The 23,105-nt window shown below is 43.4% G+C and overlaps 1 protein-coding gene across 1 annotated transcript; it reads left to right on the top strand.

The window, feature by feature from the left end:
* The first annotated feature begins 365 nt into the window (after window positions 1-365).
* On the top strand, window positions 366-1,328 carry LOC109163844. Its single transcript, XM_019312560.1, has one exon. It carries the CDS (start codon window positions 366-368, stop codon window positions 1,326-1,328), a length of 963 nt encoding a protein of 320 aa, XP_019168105.1.
* The last annotated feature ends 21,777 nt before the right edge of the window (window positions 1,329-23,105 follow it).

The following is a 23,105-nucleotide window of genomic DNA, read 5'->3' as shown; positions in this document are numbered from 1 at the left end:
CAACCAAAGAAACTAGGAGAACCAAAAGGAAGAATGTCCCGACAAAAGTGGTTGTTGAAACCAGTGCTGATACTGCTGATGTTGACCAACCTGCAAAGAAGAGAAAGCTGAGTGAATCTACTAAGCCTGAAAGTGATCCGCCAATTCAACAGGTGTTTAAGACTCTACGATCATCGGTTAAGTCCAAAGGATCTTCTGCTGTACCATCTGCTTCTGTACCAGCCCCTTCTGTCAAAAAGGGGAAACCATCCATGCGTTCCAGAGGACGCAGTGTCACACCTGAGGGCCATCCTATTGACGACACTGATACTTCTACTTATCGACCTCAGTTTATATCCTCTGCTGCATAGAACAAATGGGCCAAAATGGTCAGAAGGGAACTCATTGTTCAACGAACGGTGGATGAGAATCAGCTCAATTCAGTCTGCGATATTCTACCTCTGTTGAGTGAAGTTGGGTTGTTGAAAACAGTCACAGATGTTTGCCCTTACTCCAAGCTGTTAACTTATGAGTTTTATTGCAATCTCAGTGATGAGATTGATGATCTTGCAGGGCCACGACCAATGCAAATCTTTATAAGAGGTAGGTGGTATGTATTTGGACCAGATATGATCAATGATTACTATGGGTTGCCTGCGGTTCAAGAGAAAGATGTAACTGATTGGAATTTGGTGGCCAAAACTCTCACTGGTGGTCAGACCACATCTTGGCCTACAGGAGATAAGGATTACTTGCTCAGCTCTCATCTCACGTCAAAATATGTTATTCTACATCGTCTGGCTCTGCACAACTGGCTGCCATCTGCCCATTTCAACACAGTTGGAAAGCTTCTTGCTGGGTTTTTATTTCGGATTGGCACTAAGATGAAGCTCGATCTGGGAAAGTGGATTTACTATCATATTCTGACTCTAACTCATCCCAGGGAGCAAAAGGTGAGACTGCCCTTCCCAAATCTAATCTTTGGAATACTTATTTCTCAGAGACTTAAACCTATGACCAGTGAAGTCATCAGCCCGACATTGCTTTATACTGTCGAGAAACGGCTACTATCTGGAGACCATATCAAGGATGTAGTCCCTATCACTGCTCCAACAAATTCTGAACCTGAGGCTGTGAATGATGAGTCCCTGCATGACAAAGATGTGAAGCTGGCGGAACAATTGAAGGCGCGTGTTGCAGATCTGGAAACGGTGCATGGTATCATTGCTAAACAACTGACCGGTGCACGTACTGAGCTAGCCACTATTCTGCTCCGCATGAGTCTGACTGATACTGCTGCTGCTGTGGACCCCGAGAAGACAGATAGTGACTCTCCCTCAAACGCTTGATCTTTGGCTACTTTTGGCAAAAAGGGGGAGTAATGAACTCAGGGGTAGTGTATGTGATGGCTGTTTGAGTACCTTCTGGCCCTGGCTGGGCGATGTGATGATTGGAATGCTTGTTTTTGGTTTGATTGCTCGAAGCTCTTTCTGACCGATGTGACCGGTTGTTGTCTCCAATTGATCTAAGACTGCTGTTTTTGTTTCTAGACTATTTAGTTTGTCTTTGGATGTTTTTTAATCAGAATTGATCATGGGTTGTTTTTTGCTTATAACCTATCTTAGTTTGTTGCTTTTATAGTTGAGTTGTTTTGCCAAATAATAGCCAAAGGGGGAGTTTGTTAGTGTTTATGTTCAAAAACCCCACACTATAATTGGCAATATTATTATGGCATTCTAAGATAGGTTTAGAGTTTTGTCCGGCTGGTTTTACAGATAACTGATCAATCAGAAACAACAACAGATGGACTGACACTGAAGACCTGACTTAGGAAAGCAGTTTCCTTAAGAGGCACATGCGGTACTCCAAAGAAGATCAGACCAGTATGGAAAGAAGATCAGTGTATCTTCAAAGAAGGTAATGGGCCTAATCTGCTAAGATTACATTCATCTTTTACAGTCCTACCTTCTACAATCAAAGACATCTATGGAGAGTGTTTATTGAAGGATCTATAAGTACCAGTTCTTGGAAAGAACTAGGGTTACGACGAATATACGAAGAAACACTCCATACAGGCTATCTGAGAATAGATCTTTGATTGGCATGCATCTTCTCAAAACAGAATGTTCAAGGTGATTAAGATGATGAACTTGAGAAGAACTACTGCTACTTAAACGAAAGGACGTAAAGATCACACTGTTGTGGTAACAACTTTATAGAGCGTCATTAAAGTGGACTGCATCAGAGTTGGCTCTCCAAGTGAAGGAATTTCATTGGACTTCTGTATGCATGACTCTCCATCTTCAACAATCCACTAAACCTTTGTAGACTGGGTTTGTACCTTGTGTGGGGCACTTGGGTAAGATTATTGTATATCTACCTTTGTACATTGGATTATGAATTAGTGGATTGGACGCCTATGTGATCGTCCCCCAAACGTAGATACACACTGTATCGAACTGGGTAAAAAACTCTCTGTGTCTTTACTTTTGTGTGTGACTATCGTTCTCCCTCATTACATACTTACTGATTAACCTAATTGGATCAATTAGTAATCTGTTTCAGTCATCTAGTTTTATCGAATTATCTAAGATGAGAAAATGCAAAATTACAGTCTCTTTTTGCTGCTTGCAAGTGTTTAACTTGAATCCTTGTGCACTTTCTGTTATAAAATATTACTATGAAAATAATATTTCTGGAAAAAAAAAAAATTAACAAGCACAAGAATGAAGGGAATTTTCTAGTAAGTGGTTAGTACAAGTTGAGCGAAACACTTTTTCCTTCAAACCGTATTTTCCATCCCCCAAAGGTGCTAGGAGCGTTGCGACATAGGTTTCCCAGGATAAAACGTACTACCGTTCTAAGTTATGAGCACTCAAACTTAGAAGTCAGAGAACAAGAACGTGGGATGAACATAGGAGATTAAGAAAGGAGGAGGAACAAAGTTTCGATAGAGTAAAAGAATTTTTCGTTTTGTGTAAAATATGCTGCTCAACAACAACTTATATAGGAGTTGAAGGATTAAATAGCATTTAACCATGGCATTAAAACTGATAATAAATCAATCTTTTAAACCTCTGTAACAACAGACCATCACTTGAGTATTAAATATGTAATTTAAAGTTGGAATTAATTCAAAATGAATTCCGTAACTAATGAAATAAGACCCAGAACGGTTGCTACCCGAGTGGTACTTACGAGACAAGAGGTATTGAGTGGTTAACGTACCCGAGTTGGCCGAATGGCGAGCCAATGGTTAGCACGGACGAATTGTTAGATAACCATTCTGGTTGGCCGATTCGCTTACCATCCATTGTGGTTGGCGGAATCGTTGGCAGTGGTTGGCCGAGCAGAATCGCAGCCCGCCGAGTGGCTGTTTGTTAGAAAAATGATGCGAAAATTTGGCATAACTTAGCCTGCAGGTGCCAGCATACACAAGTCAAGCCTTTTCAGAATCATTTTGGGATTGGATTTGCACCCCCCTCCCCCTTGCACGCGAGAGAAAGAGCCTCTATACTATACAATTCAATAAGCCTTAGAAAGGCTCTTGTATAAATAATAGTGGTGCATACCCACTTCCCAAACTAATGTGAGACAAAGGCTACTTTAAAGTAGCCTTTCCCCTTCATTTTTCCAACTCAAATGTGTCTACTTTGAGAATAAATTTATCATTCACCCATTCTCCGTTTTGAACGTACAATATAGCAATCTCTTCGTCTCACTACGAAGAACCCGAATCCACATTGACCCGACCCAATCGGAAGTGAACCCCACTAATATTTGTACCATAAAATATCTACTTAAAATGTCATTTTATACTATTTTTCAAACACTTTCCACCATTAAGTGAGATATCCAGTCTACTGCTAGTGAGATATATTTGAGTTTATGCTCTTGGGTCATCGTTCAGGATGCCTTTTTTCTTTGTCGTAGAAGTTTTCATCAAAATCTATATCTTCTTCTCATTTGTAGCCTTTTGTTCCTTCTTATGTGATAGCTAACTTAGCTGATCTGAACTTTTGGCTACTAGTGATACATCTGCTGATTTAGTTTTTGTTTTTGTTTTTTCTAACTTGTTGGTACCACTTATTAGATATGTGTCTTCGAACAGCCACTCTTGATAATTTTTGTGTCCTCATACTTAGCTGTTTTTTGATCAAGGATTTTGGTACCCAAAAAAATTTGGATCCTCTGAGGTTAGTTATGTGGGGTTTATGAGATAGCTCAGGACCACTGTGAGGTATTTGAACCATTCTTCTTTCCCATTCAAGATCTTAATCAAATGAAAATTCGAAAAATCGTTTGGGTGAACCATTTTGAAAATTGTTTTAGGGTCTTTGAAATTTTTGTGCATCTAGAAGTATTTTGATGTCTGAGATACCTCCTATAACTTTGTCTTTGTCTTGGCATGTGATAAGTCATAGCCCTGGTCAAATGGATATAATCTTCCTGCACCCATCTTAGATGGTAGGTCGCCAAAGGCTATCATTTCCTCCTTTTACGCTGCAATTTTTTGGCTACTAGGTATTAACCAATACCTTTACTATATTTTAGCTCCAAAAATAATTACCTTTGTAGGTTTTCAGAACTCCTCTTGATGTCACACGTTTTGAGGATTGTGTTTAACACCTTTTTTTTTTCATAAAGACATTATTTATTCCTCATACTAAACTCATCCATATGTACGTTAGGATGAGAACAATAATTCTAGGCATAATTTTATTATTGATCAATCCATGATGATATAAAATACATGATGACGTGATATATTTATGAGGATACAAAGAGTATCGATAGAAATGATAAATGATAATATTCTTAATAATATAATATAGGGAGAGGAAGAATAATTCTAGTGTGCCTAAAATACAGAGTCTTAATATACCGAACCCTATTGTCAACAATTTTATTAATTTTAAACAAGAATGGTTGTAAACACATCTACCCAGTAGAAGAACTCAACCCATGAATTAAAAGGTATGTCGTTGGCTAGTACTTCTACTAAGCGAAGTTGATAGATATGTTGTTGAATGAGAAAATTACCGATTTGGTCCCTCGACTATGATGATTTCACCAATTTGGTCCTCGACTACCAAAATTACTCAATTTGTTCCTCGACTATGACATTTTTACCTGATTTGGTCCTAAGTGTTATTTGCAAGTAAAACCTAAAGGGCAATTTTGAGATTTTAAAAAAGTATCTTCCTTCCTCTTCCCTTTATCTAAGTCGTTTGTTTTATATAGATAGGTTATTTGTTTTTGATAGCAGTCGCAGCTTCAATATGCAATCAAAGTGTCGTGAATCATCTTCATCCAGCTATAATAATCGAATGATGTTAAAAACTTTGTTGCCTTGTGCCAACATCATTTAAATTCCAGCTATAAGCATCTCCATTTTCGAACATCATTCGATTCTTATAGCTGGATGAAGATGAGTCACTGCACTTTGGTTGCATATTGAAGTTGCGACTGCTATCGAAAACAAATAACATATTTATATAAAACAAACGACTTAGATTTAGGGAATAAGAAGGAAGATACTTTTTTAAAATCCCAAAATTACTTTTTAGGTTTGACATGCAAATAACACTTAGGACCAAATCAGGTAAGAATGTTATAGTCGAGGACCAAATTGAGTAATTTTGATAGTCGATGACCAAATTGGTGAAATCCTCATAGTCGAGAGATCAAATCGGTAATTTTCTCGTTGTTGAATAGACTACTTGGATCTGCCAGAAGTGTTCTTCCACTAAAAGGTTCTGACGCACAATCTATCAAGTACAATTGGAATTAGTTCCACAGTTGTATATTCTTCTGATGTGCTGGATGACTTTTGCTGACGTATAGATCTACTACTATGATACTCCGTATTTTAATTTGCTGATGTGATCTTCCAAACGAGATTGGTTGGATAGAACTTTGAACGAATAAACTAATTTCAAATTTGACCTTTACAAATTATCCTATCAAATATAATAATTTCACTAGAAAATTTAGAGAGTCTAGGGGCTGTTTACTAACTGAAAATTTCTGGAAATTCTCAAAAACTGGAAAACAGAAAACAAAAAACATATTTACTGTTAGGAAAAATCCCACTTCTTGTGACAATGAAAAATCACAGAACCGACAGGAGCACAAACACAAGATGATACACAATATCCAAAAATAAATAAGAAAGCAAGGAAGACAAGATTTACGTGGAAACCCCAAAACTACTGGGAAAAACCACAGGACCACCACCACCAACAATTCCACTATAACAAATCTCGAGTACACAGGTTCAGGCTACCACACGAGCCATACATCCACAAATCATCAAATACACCAATTCTAGGCCAAATACATCCTTTAAAATTCACAGGCTAAATAGGAATAATATCTCGTACGTACTCAAAATATTCAACTACCACGAACAAGATAAAATGAATATAAGTAGTACGAGATTACCCAAAATATGCCTGGAATAAATACAAATTGACCTTCAAAACATTTGATGAAGATTGTACCCAAGAGCTTAGACAAACTCACGGCAAAAGCATCAAAACTTGCGTCCAAGGTGAAGAGACAAAATGAAAATGGTTTCTTCCTTGCTACTGCCGTCGAACTACCTTCACTCACTTTAGTTTTTGTTTGTCTTTTTCTCTCACAATCAGTATGTGTGTAGATTGCTCTCCTTTTAAAGCTTCAAAAGCGTGAACATGGGAATAATGAAGAATAAATAGAGTATTAATTCATCACCCCTTCAAATGCCAAAAAACGTTTGCTTCTCCAACCTCTTACATTCCCTAATATTAATATATAACATAATAATAATAATAATAATAATAATAATAATAATAATAATAATAATAATAATAATAATAATAATAATAATAATAATTAGGGCTAAAAAATATAGTGGATAAAAGTTGGCTTGGTCCAAACATGAGCTATTTACCACATAGGAGGGAAGCTCAACCCAACAAAACTCCCCCCTCCCCCCCCCCCCCCCCCCCCGACTATGTGGAAGATACCGCCATCCCGGCGATAGAAAACATACCTCAAACTTTCCTCTTGGCAACGACTTAGTCATCATGTCAGACCCATTATCATCAGTATGAATCTTTCCAAGTTTAAGCATCTTGCATTCCAAGATATCTCTAATCCAATGATATCTCGTGTCAATATGTTTTGACCTGTAATGAAACGTGGAATTCTTTGCAAGATGAACTGCACTCTGACTATCACAATAGAGCACATACTTGTCCTGAAGAAACCTGAGCTCCTGAATAAATTTCTTCATCCATAACATTTCTTTACTGGCCTCAACAGATGCTATGAACTCAGCTTCAGTGGTAGACAAAGCAATACACTTTTGCAATCTTGATTGCCATGAAACTGCTCCCCCTACATAGGTAATCAGATAGCCTGAAGTAGATTTCCTAGTATCAATGTCTCCGGCCATATCAGAATCAGTGTACCCGGTAAGGATATGTTTCCCTGTACCAAAACACAAACTCAGACTTGAAGTACCCCGAAGATATCTCAGAATCCACTTCACAGCATCCCAATGTTCTTTCCCTGGATTTGAAAGAAATCTGCTAACAACACCTACTGCATTAGCAATATCTAGTCTCGTGCATACCATCGCATACATCAAACTACCAACAACTGAAGAATAAGGAACTCTTTGCATTTCTTCCTTCTCTTTCTCACTAGAAGCACATTGCTTCTTGCTCAACTTGAAATGCATACCAAGAGGTGTATTCACTGATTTAGCTTCATTCATATTAAATCTCTCAAGTACCTTCGTTATATACTTCTCTTGAGATAACCACAACTTCTTATTCTGCTTGTCACGTATGATCTTTATCCAAAGAATTTGCTTTGCTGGTCCGATGTCCTTCATAGAAAAGGACTTACTCAACTCTTGTTTCAACTGTTGAATTCTTGAGGCATTGTGACCAACAATCAACATATCATCAACATAAAGCAGCAATATAACAAAGTCATCATCAGAATATCTGTTTACAAAAACACAGTGGTCTGAAGAAGTCTTCTGGTACCCATGCTTATTCATAACAGAAGTAAATTTTTTATACCACTGCCTCGGAGCTTGTTTCAAACCATACAAACTCTTCTTCAATCTGCAAACATAATCCTCTTTCCCTTCGACTTTGAAACCCTCAGGCTGCTCCATATATATCTCCTCATCTAAATCACCATGGAGAAAAGCTGTCTTCACATCCATCTGTTCAATTTATAAATCCAAATAGGCTGCTAGACCCAACACAACTCTAATGGATGAAAATTTCACAATAGGAGAGAAGATTTCATCAAAATCAATACCTTTCTTCTGGCTGAAACCCTTCACCACCAGTCTAGCTTTGAACCGTGGAACTGAAGTGCCTTCTTCATGTTTCAATCTGTAGACCCACTTGTTCTTCAAAGCTTTCTTACTCTTTGGTGCCCTCACCAACTCAAAGGTATCATTTGCATATAAGGAGTTCATCTCATCCTGCATAGCCTCAAGCCACTGTCTCTTTTGCTCACTCTCCATGGCTTCTTCATAGGACTCAGGTTCTCCCCCATCAGTCAAGAGTACATACTGATCGGAAGAGTAATGAGTCGATGGTCTCCGCTCCTTGTTAGACCTTCTAGGAGGATCAACTGGAACCTGCGAAGGAACTTCTTGTTCCTGGTGCACAATATCATCAACACGACCATCTACAACTATTGTATCATCCTGAAGGTCTGGTACATGATCATCATTCTGACCATTCTCCTGAATCTCATCAACATCATGTGTATCTTTGTTGGAAACTGGCTCAAGGTCAACCAAACTTCCGTTGTCATGAGATTCTGGCTTCCTAACTTTATCAACATTGTAACACCCCAAATTTTTAAGGCTTTTTAAAACTTATAATAAAGGTAGAATCTCATTAAATCCCAGAATATAATACAAGCGTTCGGGGTGCTATGCCACACCAGGGTTAGAGAACCCAAGTGCACAGGCTAACTAACTAATATCCTCAAAAGCGTAAATGCATAAACATGGCACGCAGGCCGAAAGGGAAACTATCTATTTCTACACTCCAAGTTCTAGCGCGCTCCAGTGACTTAATCTTCTGTGCCTGAAAGCCAAATATATCTGTTTAGCGAGAGATGCTGGTAACCCACTCCAACGCGTTGAAATACAATACATGTAGAGATATATATAGATATACGAAAACCATTTTGAGCATGAAGATATATCCTACGAACTCTAGCTTTTAAACCGGGAATGACTCGACAGATAAGGCTAGACCCAAACAACAGTTATAACAAGCATATGCAGTTCACAACAGGCAAGGCAAATAAGGCAAAGCATAAACAGTAATCACAACCCAACATAAACAATCCCCAACATAAATCCCATAGTCACATCTCCCAAGATACTCATAATCACAACTCATCCATATCCCAACACATAGCACACTTTGTTGGCGCCACAGGACCAATCGCATGCCCATACATGAGGGTCAGCGCATATAGCTCTGACACGGCCCCGCAGCACCCTGCCCCGTATCGCAACACGGAGGGGTCGATCGCAACCGACTGATGAACCGCAGCTCATCATAGTTTGATCGCAACCAAACAGTGGACCGCAGCCCAAGAAAATGTCATCTGACCGCAGCCAGGAAAGTATGAACCGCAGCTCATATAGGAACGTTTGATCGCAACCAAGCGGTGGACCGCAGCCCGAGAGTATTAATCTGACCGCAGCCAGCTTCTGAACCGCAGCTCAGGATAACCAATCCGATCACAACTGAATTGGGCTAACACACACACATAACACATAGCAAGCACATGCAACCCACATTACACATTGGGAAGGGGGCGAAAACGTATAACAAAACCTATGCGTGATCCTTCACATACTAAGAATAGTCCTAAGGGGTTCATACTTCTTCCACCTAGGTCAACGGGATACCAATTCAACTAGCATGCAATATAATAGACTCATAAACCTACGAACGGTACCCGAAACATCAAACTAGACATAGGCACGATAAACGGAGTCCGTTGGGACACCACGGGGGTCGGGGGAACATCAAACGGCGAAGCCGAAATCCCGAGTGGGGTATATTTCCAGCGGGTAGCCGGTGGGTGGGGGGGCCACCCGCCGGCTGCCCGGCAGTTTCACTATTCCGGGCAGTGGGTCGCCGGCGGGCAGCAGCCCGCCCGCCGGCTGCCCGCTGACGGAGACGTCTTCTCGGCCGTGGGTAGGTGGCGGGTCCCCTATCCCCCCACCTACCCCCCACTGACTCTTTTCACACATTTACGCCCCGGGAACCATTATGGAACCCGAAACTATGCTTAGACACTTTACAACGCAATTAACAACAACACGTAAACAATTAACAGATCAAATACGAGAAACGAACGGCACATAACCTATCATTCTTTTCTATACGTAATCAACACCCAAACATGCGATTTCCCCACCCGATACACCAAGAATAATATCATACGATACAACCTAGGGTTCTAATCACTTTTATGCCATGCAAGAATACGATTCGTCTTCTAATTGCAAGATTCGGTAAGAGTAACACATAAGCATCAAGAACGCCATACAATTATCAAGAACGACATATAATCATCAAGAACTCCACATAATCATCAAGAACACCATAATTATCAAGAATCTCCCAATACCAAGATTATCAAGATCCCCCATGGGATCATCATATCAATCACCAATAATAATCATCACAAATCATTAATACACAATAATATGGGGAAACCCTAAGGGGGAATCATAACTATGAAAATAGGTTTTGTTGAGACATGGGTTACCTCTTAGCCTTAATTAATTCCTTGGCTATGAAGGATCTTTCTTTAAGCTTTCTTGATTTCTTGATTTCTCCTAAGGGAATTCTTGGAGCTCTTTTGGGTGGTGAGAGATTATTGTGGTGGGAATTCTAGATGCCTTCTAAGTTCCCTATTTATATACTATGGGGTCTAATTCTTCTAGGACTAGGGATTGGGCTTAGAGATGGGGGGCCCATGGACCATGGTGGGCTTAATGCTAATTAATTATTGTGATTTATTTCCTTCTTTTTGGGTAAATGGTTAATTAATTAATTGGCTTTAGGGATCGTAACACGGGGTGTTACACTCTCCCCCCCCTAACGGGAAGCTTCGTCCCCGAAGCTTGGTCCTTGGCAAAAGACTTTCTCTTAGTTACCTGGTGTGAAAAGCTCGGGATACCGTTACTTCATTGTGTCCTTGAGTTCCCATGTTGCTTCTTTGGTCCCGTGGTTGGTCCAGAGGACTTTCACCATTTCTATGGTTCGATTCCGAGTGGTCCTTGTCTTGGTGTCCAGGATTATCACGGGTTTCTCTTCGTATACTAGTGACTCGTCGAGGTCTACGACCTCGGGTTGGAGTATGTGGCTCGGGTCGTGCACGTATTTCTTTAGCTGGGATACGTGGAACACGTTGTGTACTCGTTCTAGTTCGATGGGTAAGGCGAGGCGGTAGGCCAAGTCCCCGATTCTTTCTACGATTTCGTAAGGACCGATGAATCGGGGGCTGAGTTTCCCTTTCCTTCCAAACCTCATTACCCCTCGTGTGGGCGAGATCCTTAACCAGACCTTGTCCCCGAGGTTGAATTCGGCTTGTTTCCGCTTTAGGTCGGCGTAAGACTTTTGGCGGTCTTGGGCGGTCTTCATCCTTTCCTGGATGTGTTTGACCTTGGCTATGGTGTCCTGTAGGTATTGGGGGCCCAGTGTTACTGGGTTGACCATTTCTTCCCAACATAAGGGGGGTTCTACACTTCTGACCGTATAATGCTTCGTAGGGCGCCATGCGAATGCTTGCGTGGTAGCTGTTGTTATAAGAGAATTCTATGAGATCTAGGTGTTCTTCCCATGTCCCTCGAAAGTCTAGTACGCAGGCTCTTAGCATGTCTTCAAGGGTTTGGATGGTTCTCTCGGTTTGGCCGTCCGTGGTGGGGTGGAAGGCCGTGCTTAGTTTTAGTTGCGTCCCCAAGGCTGACTGTAACGATTTCCAGAATTGTGAGAGGAACCTGGAATCTCTATCGGACACAATGTTTCGAGGGACTCCGTGGTATTTCACTACCCGGCTTATGTAGGCTTGGGCCAATTGCGTCATTGTCCATGTTTCCTTCATGGCAATGAATCGTGCCGTTTTGGTCAGCCGGTCCACTATGACCCAGATTTTATCCTTGCCGGTCTTTGTTGGGGGTAATGTAACCCCCCAGATTTTCAAGACATTTTAAGCTTATATAATAAAGGTAAAATCTCATTACATCCCAAAGTATATCATAAGTGTACGGGGTGCTATGCCACACCTGGGCTAGGGAACCCAGGTGCACAGGCTGTCTAACTAATATCCATTGAAACACAATGCATAATATGGCACGTAGGCCGAAAGGGAAACTACTCTACTTCTACGCTCCAGTTCTAGCGCGCTCCAGTGCTCTAGTCCTCTGTGCCTGAAAGCCAAATATATCTGTTCAGCGAGAGATGCTGGTAACCCACTCCAACGCGTTAAAATACAATACATATAGAGATATATATATAGATATACGAAAACCATTTTGAGCATGAAGATATATCCTACGAACTCTAGCTTTAAAAACCGGGGATGACTCGGCAGGTAATGCCAGACACAATCGACAGTTATAACGAGCATATGCAATTCACAACAAATAAGGCAGATAAGGCAAAGCATAAACGATAATCATAACCCAACATGACAATCCCCAATATAAATCCCATAGTCACATCCCCCAAGGCACTCATAGTCACAATTCTTCCATATCACACACATAACGCACATTGTTGGCGCCACGGGACCGATCGCATGCCCATACATGAGGGTCAGCGCATATAGCTCTGACACAGCCCCGCAGCACCATGCCCCGTATCGCAACACAGGGAGGTCGATCACAACCGACCGATGAACCGCAGCTCATCACAATGTTTGATCGCAACCAAACAGTGGACCGCAGCCCAAGAGAGTGTCATCTGACCGCAGCCAGGATAAAGGACAAACCGCAGCTCGTGTAGAAACGTTTGATCGCAACCAAACGGTGGACCGCAGCCCAAGAGAATGTCATCTGACCGCAGCCAGGAATACCAATCTGACCGCAGCCAGCTTCTGAACCGCAGCTCAGGATAACCAATCCGATCGCAACCGAATTGGGGTAGCACACACACATAACACATAGCAAGCACATGCAACCCACGTTACACATTGGGAAGGGGGATAAAGCGTATAACAAACCTATGCGTGATCCATCACATACTAAGAATAGTCCTAAGGGGTACATACTTCCTTCACCTAGGTCAACGGGATACCAATTCATCTAGCATGCGATATAACAGACTCATAAACCTACGAACGGTACCCGAAACATCACATAGGCACGACAAACGGGGTCCGTTGGGACACCACGAGGATCGGGGAAACATCAAACAGGGAAACCGGGAGCCCGAGGTAGTGTAATTTCCCGCGGGTAGCCGGTGGGTGGGGGTCCACCCGCCGGCTGCCACTGTTCCGGGCAGCGGGTGCCCGGCGGGCAGCTGCCCGCCCGCCGGCTGCCCGCTGCCGGAGCTGCCCTAGAATGCCGCGGGTAGGTGGCGGGTCCCCTACCCCCACCTACCCCCCACTGTCTCTTTTCATCACTTTTCGCCCCGGGAACCGTTGTGGAACCCGAAACCATGCTTAGACACTTTACAACGCAATTAACAACAACAAGTAGACAATTAACGGATCAAATACGGGAAATAAACGACACATGGCCTATCATGCTTTTCTAAACATAATCAACACCCAAACATGCGATTTCCCACCCGATAATCCAAGAATCAAAGCATACGGTACAACCTAGGGTTCTAATCACTTTTATATCAACAAGAATACGATTCGTCTTCTAATTGCAAGATTCGGTAGGAACAACACATAATTATCAAGGATACCAATTAATCATCATAATCATCAAGAACAACACGTAAACATCGAGAATCCCAATTAATCATCAAGAACATCACAATTATCAAGAAACTCCAAATATCAAGATTATCAAGATTCCCCATGGAATCATTAAATCAACATCAATAATAATCATAGTAATTCGCCATTTACAATCATATGGGGAAAACCCTAAGGGGAAATCATAGCTATGAAAATAGGTTTTGTTGAGACATGGGTTACCTCTTAGCCTTAATTAGTTCCTTGGCTATGAAGGATCTTTCTTTAAGCTTTCTTGATTTCTTCTAAGGGAATTCTTGGAGCTCTCCTGGGTGGTGGGGCGTCTAGGCGTGTGGGAAGTTCTAGGTGTCTCCTAAGTCCCTTATTTATATATTTAGGAGTCCTAATTAGGAATTAATACTATAGGCTTGCTAATTCTATTTCTTTCGGAACTAAGGATTGGGTTTAGGGGTTGGGTTTATATATGAGGGCCCATGGACTACGGTAGGCCTTTTTCCCTAATTGATCATTATGATTTATTCCTTCTCTTGGGCTTTATTGATTGATTAATTAAATGGTTTTAGGGGCCATAACACGGGGTGTTACAGGTAATCCTCCGACGAAGTCCATGGATATGGAATCCCACTTTCCTTGTGGTATCTCAAGGGGTTGTACGAGCCCCTTGGGTTTGCATCACTCGGCCTTCACCCTTTGGCAATTCAGGCATTTGGCCACGAAGTCTGTGATTTCCTTCTTCATGTTTGGCCACCAAAACGATTTCTTTACGTCTTGGTATAGTTTGTCACCCCCTGGGTGAACTGAGTACGGGGAGTTGTGCCCTTCCTCCAAGATCCGTTGTTTCAAGTGGGGGTGCGTTGAGGGTACGCACCACCTCCCTTTGTATCGGAGGCTACCGTCCCGGTGTATTTCGAAGGACCCTTCCTTTCCTTGGGTTAGGTCGTGGCGAATTTTATCTAGTTCCGGGTCCTGTTGTTGCCCCGTCTTGATTTCCTCGAAGAGGGTGGGTACGGCTTGCGTGTTGAGTAAGTACACATCGGGGTGGGTTTGTCCTACCTCTACTATTTCTAAGTGCAGTTTTTGGAAGTCCCTGTATAGTTGGTCCGGTAGGACCCAGGTGGTGTTAAGGGAATGGTTAGTCTTCCGACTTAGGGCGTCTGCCACGACGTTAGCTTTTCCCTCGTGGTATTGGATGTCTAGGTCGTAGTCTTTTATGAGTTCTAGCCACCTTCGTTGTCTCATGTTTAGGTCCTTCTGGGTGAAGATGTACCTTAGGCTCTTATGGTCGGTGTAGATCTTGCATTGCACCCCATACAAGTAGTGCCTCCAGATTTTCAGTGCGAACACGATGGCGGCTAGTTCGAGGTCATGGGTGGGGTAATTCTCTTCGTGGGTTTTGAGTTGTCTGGACGCGTATGTTATTACCCTGCCCTTTTGCATTAGCACGCATCCCAACCCTTTCTTGGATGCGTCGCTGTAGACCTCGAATCCTTCCGTCCCGGAGGGGATGGCTAGTACGGGTGCCGTGGTTAGCTTGTCTTTTAATTCTTGGAAGGCTGAGATGCAGTCGTTGTCCCATCGGAAGGGGGTTTCCTTATTCATAAGTTTGATGAGGGGTTGGGCTGTCTTGGTGAAGTCAGGTACAAACCTCCTGTAGTAACCGGCCAACCCCAGGAAGCTTCGAACTTCTGAAAGTGAGCTCGGCGTGGTCCATTCCCTAACGGCGCGAATCTTAGCGGGGTCCACCCTAATCCCCTCCTTGGTTATCACGTGGCCCAGGAAGGCTACGCTGTCTTGCCAGAATTCGCATTTGGAGAATTTGGCGTAAAGTTGGTGTTCTCGGAGAGTTTGCAGGGTTATGCGAAGGTGCTTTTCATGTTCTTCCTTATTTCGGGAGTAGACTAGGATGTCGTCAATGAACACAATGACAAAGTCATCCAGGTGGGGTCGGAACACTCGGTTCATAAGGTCCATGAATATGGCGGGCGCGTTGGTGAGTCCGAAGGGCATTACGGTGAACTCGTAGTGGCCGTAACGCGTTCGGAAGGCTGTCTTCTGAAAGTCTGGTTTGGCCACTTGGATTTGGTGATACCCGGATCTTAGGTCGATCTTTGAGAATACCCCTGCCCCCTTAAGTTGGTCGAATAAGTCATCTATTCGGGGAAGGGGGTACCTATTCTTTATCGTGACTTGGTTGAGTTCCCTGTAGTCGATGCACAGGCGCATGCTCCCATCCTTTTTCTTAACGAATAGTACCGGCGCTCCCCATGGGGAGGTGCTGGGTCGGATGTAACCCTTATCTAGTAATTCCTGAAGTTGTGTTTTCAGTTCCTTCATTTCTTTTGGTGCCAGTCTGTAGGGTGGTTTAGAGATCGGGGCGGCGCCCGGTATGAGATCTATGGTAAACTCGACCTCTCTAGCCGGGGGTGCCCCGGGGATTTCGTCTGGGAAGACGTCAGTGAACTCGTTTACCACTGGAATGATTTGTGGTTCGAGTGTTTTGGCGTTGAGGTCTTCGACTGAGCATAAGAAGGCCTTGTTTCCTTGGTTTAAGTACTTCTTAATTTTCATCATGTTCACAAGCTTGATCCCTGGATCCTGGCGGGTACCGCGGTACGACACCCTTTTACCGTTTGGTCCTCGTAGGACCACTTTCTGCTCCCCGCACAGGATTTGTGCTTGGAATTTCCCTAGCCAGTCCATGCCCAAGATTACTTGCACTCCATCCAGTTGGAACTGAATCAGGTTGCTGGGAAATTCCACTCCTTGAATGGTGATCATCACGTGTTCGTACATGCGATCGCATTTTATGATTTCGCCAGAGGCCACCTTGACTTGGAGTCGGACCTTGGTGCTGGTGTTAAGGCCGAGCTAGGCTGCAAACTCGGTTGCTATAAACGAGTTGGTAACCCCTGAGTCAAATAGTATGGTGGCTGGGGTGGCGTGTACTAGGAAGGTGCCGGAGACTATGTTGCTGTCTCCGATCCTGGCTTTGCTTAGGGTAAGGATCCTTCCCTGAGCAGTTGGCGTGATGGCCTGGTCAAGTGAGATGGTCCTGGGGTTCTTAGGCTCCCTGATGGCAATTGAGTGATTTCCTTCGGATTTCCTTTTGTACCCCAGTGGTGTCTCTCGGGGTGGGTTCGTTACTTGTTGTAGTTGAGACGCCTTGGCATAGGCTTCTCTGAGGGTCTTTGGTTCTTGTGTGGCCAAGGCCCTCTGGTGTTCGGGGCATTTGGTCGCCCTGAATACCTTGTCGAAGGTACCGATCCACTCTTCGAGGGTCGTGGGGTCTTCATTTCCCGAGAAGGTGGGTGGTTGGTGTGCCAAGACTTGGTGGTGGATTTCCAAGTTCTCGTTCGTTGGTAAAGGTTGGGGAATGGCAGTACCTAGTGCCTGGGCAATTTGGGCCAGGCGTTGCAGATTCTGAGTCCGAAATTCCTGAGTGGGGTGTTTCGGTGTTCCTGTCTGTTTACTCTTGGGTGCCATCCTGGTGGTTAAAGGTCGATATTACTTTGCGTTTTTACCTTGATGCAATAAGTGAAGGGGAGTTTCTTAATGTTAAAGAGGGATAAAGTGAGGGGAGGTTATGTGTAGGTTTCACAATCTCACCGCGCGTCCTAAGATTCCTAAATCCTATGTCCCTAAGTCCCTAGAGTTCAAGCCTAATGTCTTAAGGTTCGTCTTAAAGGTCTTATCCTAGGGTCAAACTTAGGCTCTGATACCAACTGTAACACCCCGGATTTTTAAGGCTTTTTAAAACTTATAATAAAGGTAGAATCTCATTAAATCCCAGAATATAATACAAGCGTTCGGGGTGCTATGCCAAACCTGGGTTAGAGAACCCAAGTGCACAGGCTAACTAACTAGTATCCTCAAAAGCGTAAATGCATAAACATGGCACGCAAGCCGAAAGGGAAACTATCTATTTCTACACTCCAAGTTCTAGCGCGCTCCAGTGACTTAATCTTCTGTGCCTAAAAGCCAAATATATCTGTTCAGCGAGAGATGCTGGTAACCCACTCCAACGCGTTGAAATACAATACATATAGAGATATATATAGATATATGAAAAACATTTTGAGCATGAAGATATATCCTACGAACTCTAGCTTTTAAACCGGGAATGACTCGACAGATAAGGCTAGACCCAAGCAACAGTTATAACAAACATATGCAGTTCACAACAGGCAAGGCAGATAAGGCAAAGTATAAACAGTAATCACAACCCAACATAAACAATCCCCAACATAAATCCCATAGTCACATCCCCCAAGATACTCATAATCACAACTCATCCATATCCCAACACATAGCACACTTTGTTGGCACCACAGGACCAATCGCATGCTGTAACACCCCGTGTTACGGCCTTTAATCCTGGATTAATTATTTAATTAATCCCGCTAATAATAATTAAATATGATTAATTATGTTAAGTTCCCCTTTAATTAATTAATAGGGTCCACCATGAACCGTGGACCCTTGCCTAAATTAGAGGCTTAAGCCTATTAGGAATAAAGATAGTAAACCTTTTACTATTCAGATCCTAATTAGGAATCCTAGACCTAGTTATCTATTAGGAATAAAGGAAGTAGGCATTTTACTATTCAGATTGTGATTAGGATCCACTTTAATTAATATGGACCCTTATCCCTAGAGCAAGTCCCTGAGTCCTATAAGGAATAGAATTAGTAAACCCATACCATTCAGGCCCTAATTAGGAGTCTTAAATATATAAATAGGGAACTTAGGAGACACCCAGAACCCCCCCACACGCCTAGACGCCCCATCACCCCAGGAGAGCTCCAAGAATTCCCTTAGAAGAAATCAAGAAAGCAAGAAAGCTTAAAGAAAGATCCTTCATAGCCAAGGAATTAATTAAGGCTAAGAGGTAACCCATGTCTCAACAAAACCTATTTTCATAGCTATGATTTTCCCTTAGGGTTTCCCCCATATTGTTGTAAATGGCGATTGATGATGATTATTATTGATGTCGATATAATGATTCCATGAGGAATCTTGATAATCTTGATATTGGGAGTTCTTGATAATTATGATGTTCGTGATGATTAATTGGGGTTTTGATGATTATGTGTTGTTCTTGATAATTATGATGTTTTTGATGATTAATTGGTATCCTTGATGATTATGTGTTGTTCCTACCGAATCTTGCAATTAGAAGACGAATTGTATTCTTGTTGATATAAAAGTGATTAGAACCCTAGGTTGTATCGTATGATATTATTCTTGGATTATCGGGTGGGGAAATCGCATGTTTGGGTGTTGATTATGCATGATAGGTTAGGTGCCGTTCGTTTCTCGTATTTGATCCGTTAATTGCCTACGTGTTGTCGTTAATTGCGTTGTAAAGTGTCTAAGCATAGTTTCGGGTTCCACAACGGTTCCCGGGGCGAAAAGTGATGAAAAGAGTCAGTGGGGGGTAGGGGACCCGCCACCTACCCGTGGCAACTCCGGGCAGTTCCGGCAGCGGGCAGCCGGCGGGCGGGCAGCTGCCCGCCGGGCACCCGCTGCCCGGAACAGTGATGGCCGGCGGGCAGCCGGCGGGTGGACCCCCACCCACCGGCTACCCGCTGGAATTTTCCCCCCTGGGACCCGGCTTCCCCGTTTGATGTTTCCCCGATCCCTGTGGTGTCCCAACAGACCCCGTTTGTCGTGCCTATGTCTAGTTTGATATTTCGGGTACCGTTCGTAGGTTTATGAGTCTATTATATTGCATGCTAGTTGAATTGGTATCCCGTTGACCTAGGTGGAAGAAGTATGAACCCCTTAGGACTATTCTTAGTACGTGATGGATCACGCATAAGGTTGTTATACGCTTTGTCCCCCTTCCCAATGTGTAATGTGGGTTGCATGTGCTTGCTATGTGTTATGTGTGCGTGTTGCCCCAATTCGGTTGCGATCGGATTGGTTATCCTGAGCTGCGGTTCAGAAGCCGGCTACAGTCAGATGGGAATTCCTGGCTGCAGTCGGATGACGGTATCCTGGGCTGCGGTCCAGAAGCTGGTTGTAGTCAGATGGGAATTCCTGGCTGCAATCAGGTGATATCTTTCCTGAGCTGCGGTTCAGAGGCTGGCTGTAGTCAGATGGGAATTCCTGGCTACGGTCTGATGACACACTCTCTTGGGCTGCGGTCCACTGTTTGGTTGCGATCAAACATTATGATGAGCTGCGGTTCATCGGTCGGTTGCGATCGACCTCCCCGTGTTGCGATACGGGGCATGGTGCTGTGGGGCCGTGTCAGAGCTATATGCGCTGACCAGCATGTATGGGCATGCGAGTGGTCCTGTGGCGCCAACAACGTGCGTTATGTGTTGTGACATGGACGAGTTGTGATTATGAGTGTCTGGGGGATGTGACTATGAGATTTATATTGGGGATTGTTCATGTTGGGTTATGATCATTGTTTATGCTCTGCCTTATCTGCCTTATCTGTTGTGAACTGCATATGCTCGTTATAACTGTTGCTTGTGTCTGACCTTATCTGTCGAGTCATTCCCGGTTTTAAAGCTAGAGTTCGTAGGATATATTCTCATGCTCAAACTGGTTTTCGTATATCTATATATATATTGCTATATGTATTGTATTTCAACGCGTTGGAGTGGGTTACCAGCATCTCTCGCTGAACAGATATATTTGGCTTTCAGGCACAGAGGATTAGAGCACTGGAGCGCGCTAGATCTGGAGCGTAGAAGTAGTATAGTTTCCCTTTCGGCCTGCGTGCCATGTTATGCATTTATATTTTCGGGGGATAGTAGTTAGACAGCCTGTGCACCTGGGTTCTCTAGCCCAGGTGTGGCATAGCACCCCGTACACTTATGTTACGCTTTGGGATTTAATGAGATGTTACCTTTATTATTAAGTTTTAAATGTCTTGAAAATCAGGGGTGTTACACATGCCCATACATGAGGGTCAGCGCATATAGCTCTGACACGGCCCCGCAGCACCCTGCCCCGTATCGCAACATGGAGGGGTCGATCGCAACCGACCGATGAACCGCAGCTCATTATAGTTTGATCGCAACCAAACAGTGGATTGCAGCCCAAGAGAATGTCATCTGACCGCAGCCAGGAAAGTATGAACCGCAACTCATATATGAACGTTTGATCGCAACCAAACGGTGGACCGCAGCCCGAGAGTATCAATCTGACCGCAGCCAGCTTCTGAACCGCAGCTCAGGATAACCAATCCGATCGCAACCGAATTGGGGTAACACACACACATAACACATAGCAAGCACATGCAACCCACATTACACATTGGGAAGGGGGAGAAAACGTATAACAAAACCTATGCGTGATCCTTCACATACTAAGAATAGTCCTAAGGGGTTCATACTTCTTCCACCTAGGTCAACGGGATACCAATTTAACTAGCATGCAATATAATAGACTCATAAACCTACGAACGGTACCCGAAACATCAAACTAGACATAGGCACGATAAACGGAGTCCGTTGGGACACCACGGGGGTCGGGGGAACATCAAACGGGGAAGCCGAAATCCCGAGTGGGGTATATTTCCAGCGGGTAGCCGGTGGGTGGGGGGGCCACCCGCCGGCTGCCCGCCAGTTTCACTATTCCGGGTAGCGGGTCGCCGGCGGGCAGCTCCCTGCCCGCCAGCTGCCCGCTGCCGGAGACGTCTTCTCGGCCGTGGGTAGGTGGCGGGTCCCCTACCCCCCCACTGACTCTTTTCACACATTTACGCCCCGGGAACCATCGTACTTGGCGAACTCATAGTCCTTCAGAGCTTCGAATTTGGCTATGAAGTAGTCGTTATCCAACGCGATAAGCTCAAAGGTTGCATCCGGTTTCCACATCTTTTGAAGTCTCTGCCTTAGATATGAATAGCTCACTTTTCGGCCAAGAACTTTGCAGATCAAAGACCTTCACCAAGGCCTCCTAATTCTTTCATTCTCCTCCTCCGAAACTGGAATTACTGGATTGCATGGGTCCGCTTCACCGTCTATCATGACTTCTTCGTCGCCACCGGCCGGCTGCCCGCCAGTTTCACTATTCCGGGTAGCGGGTCGCCGGCGGGCAGCTGCCCGCCCGCCGGCTGCCCGCTGCCGGAGACGTCTTCTCGGTCGTTGGTAGGTGGCGGGTCCCCTACCCCCCCACCTACCCCCCACTGACTCTTTTCACACATTTACACCCCGGGAACCATCGTACTTGGCGAACTCATAGTCCTTCAGAGCTTCGAATTTGGCTATGAAGTAGTCGTTATCCAACGCGATAAGCTCAAAGGTTGCATCCGGTTTCCACATCTTTTGAAGTCTCTGCCTTAGATATGAATAGCTCACTTTTCGGCCAAGAACTTTGCAGATCAAAGACCTTCGCCAAGGCCTCCTAATTCTTTCCTTCTCCTCCTCCGAAACTGGAATTACTGGATTGCATGGGTCCGATTCACCGTCTATCATGACTTCTTCGTCGGAATCGTCATCATTGTTCTCATAGAAATTGAAATCTTTGGGGCCCCAAGCTTGATTCGGCGTTGCGTCTGGAGTTTTCCACTGGGCAGAGCCAGGCGTTTGTTGCTCATTCTCCTGTTGTGTCTCTTGGACTCTACTTACTGCCGGAATCGGAGACGCTTCGATCTCCCAACTCTGCTCTGCCTCTTTTTGGTTTCTTAGAGTTTCTTTCCGTTGATTCTTGAGCCATTGGCGACTGAGAGGTCACCTCCGGCATCACGTTGTCCGAGAGCGTTTCAGAGATAATCTCCATTCATTTTCATAGAAATTTGCAAAATATATTTTTTGTCTTGTAATATCGAAATTTTTTTTATTATATTGAGAGTCACAATATTTTACGAAAAGATATTATAAAACATTGTGTTATTGATTATAACATGCGATTTAAAAATTTTAAATTTAAATAATTCAAATATACTTATAACATAAACATAATTATGCAAATTACATAACATAAAATATTAATATGCATAATCCATATATATATATATATATATATATATATATATATATATATATATATATATATATATATATATATATATATATATATATATATATATATATATATATATATATATAACATACTGGCAATTTGATTTTTTGCGTTTAGGTCAAACTTAATTAAGGTGCGTGATTTTTCCTTCTTAAGGT

The sequence above is a fragment of the Ipomoea nil genome, unplaced genomic scaffold, assembly GCF_001879475.1.
Source record: "Ipomoea nil cultivar Tokyo-kokei standard unplaced genomic scaffold, Asagao_1.1 scaffold3047, whole genome shotgun sequence".
NCBI lineage: Eukaryota > Viridiplantae > Streptophyta > Magnoliopsida > Solanales > Convolvulaceae > Ipomoea > Ipomoea nil.
Note: the sequence above shows the minus strand (reverse complement) of the source record. Positions and strands in the feature narration are given on the sequence as shown.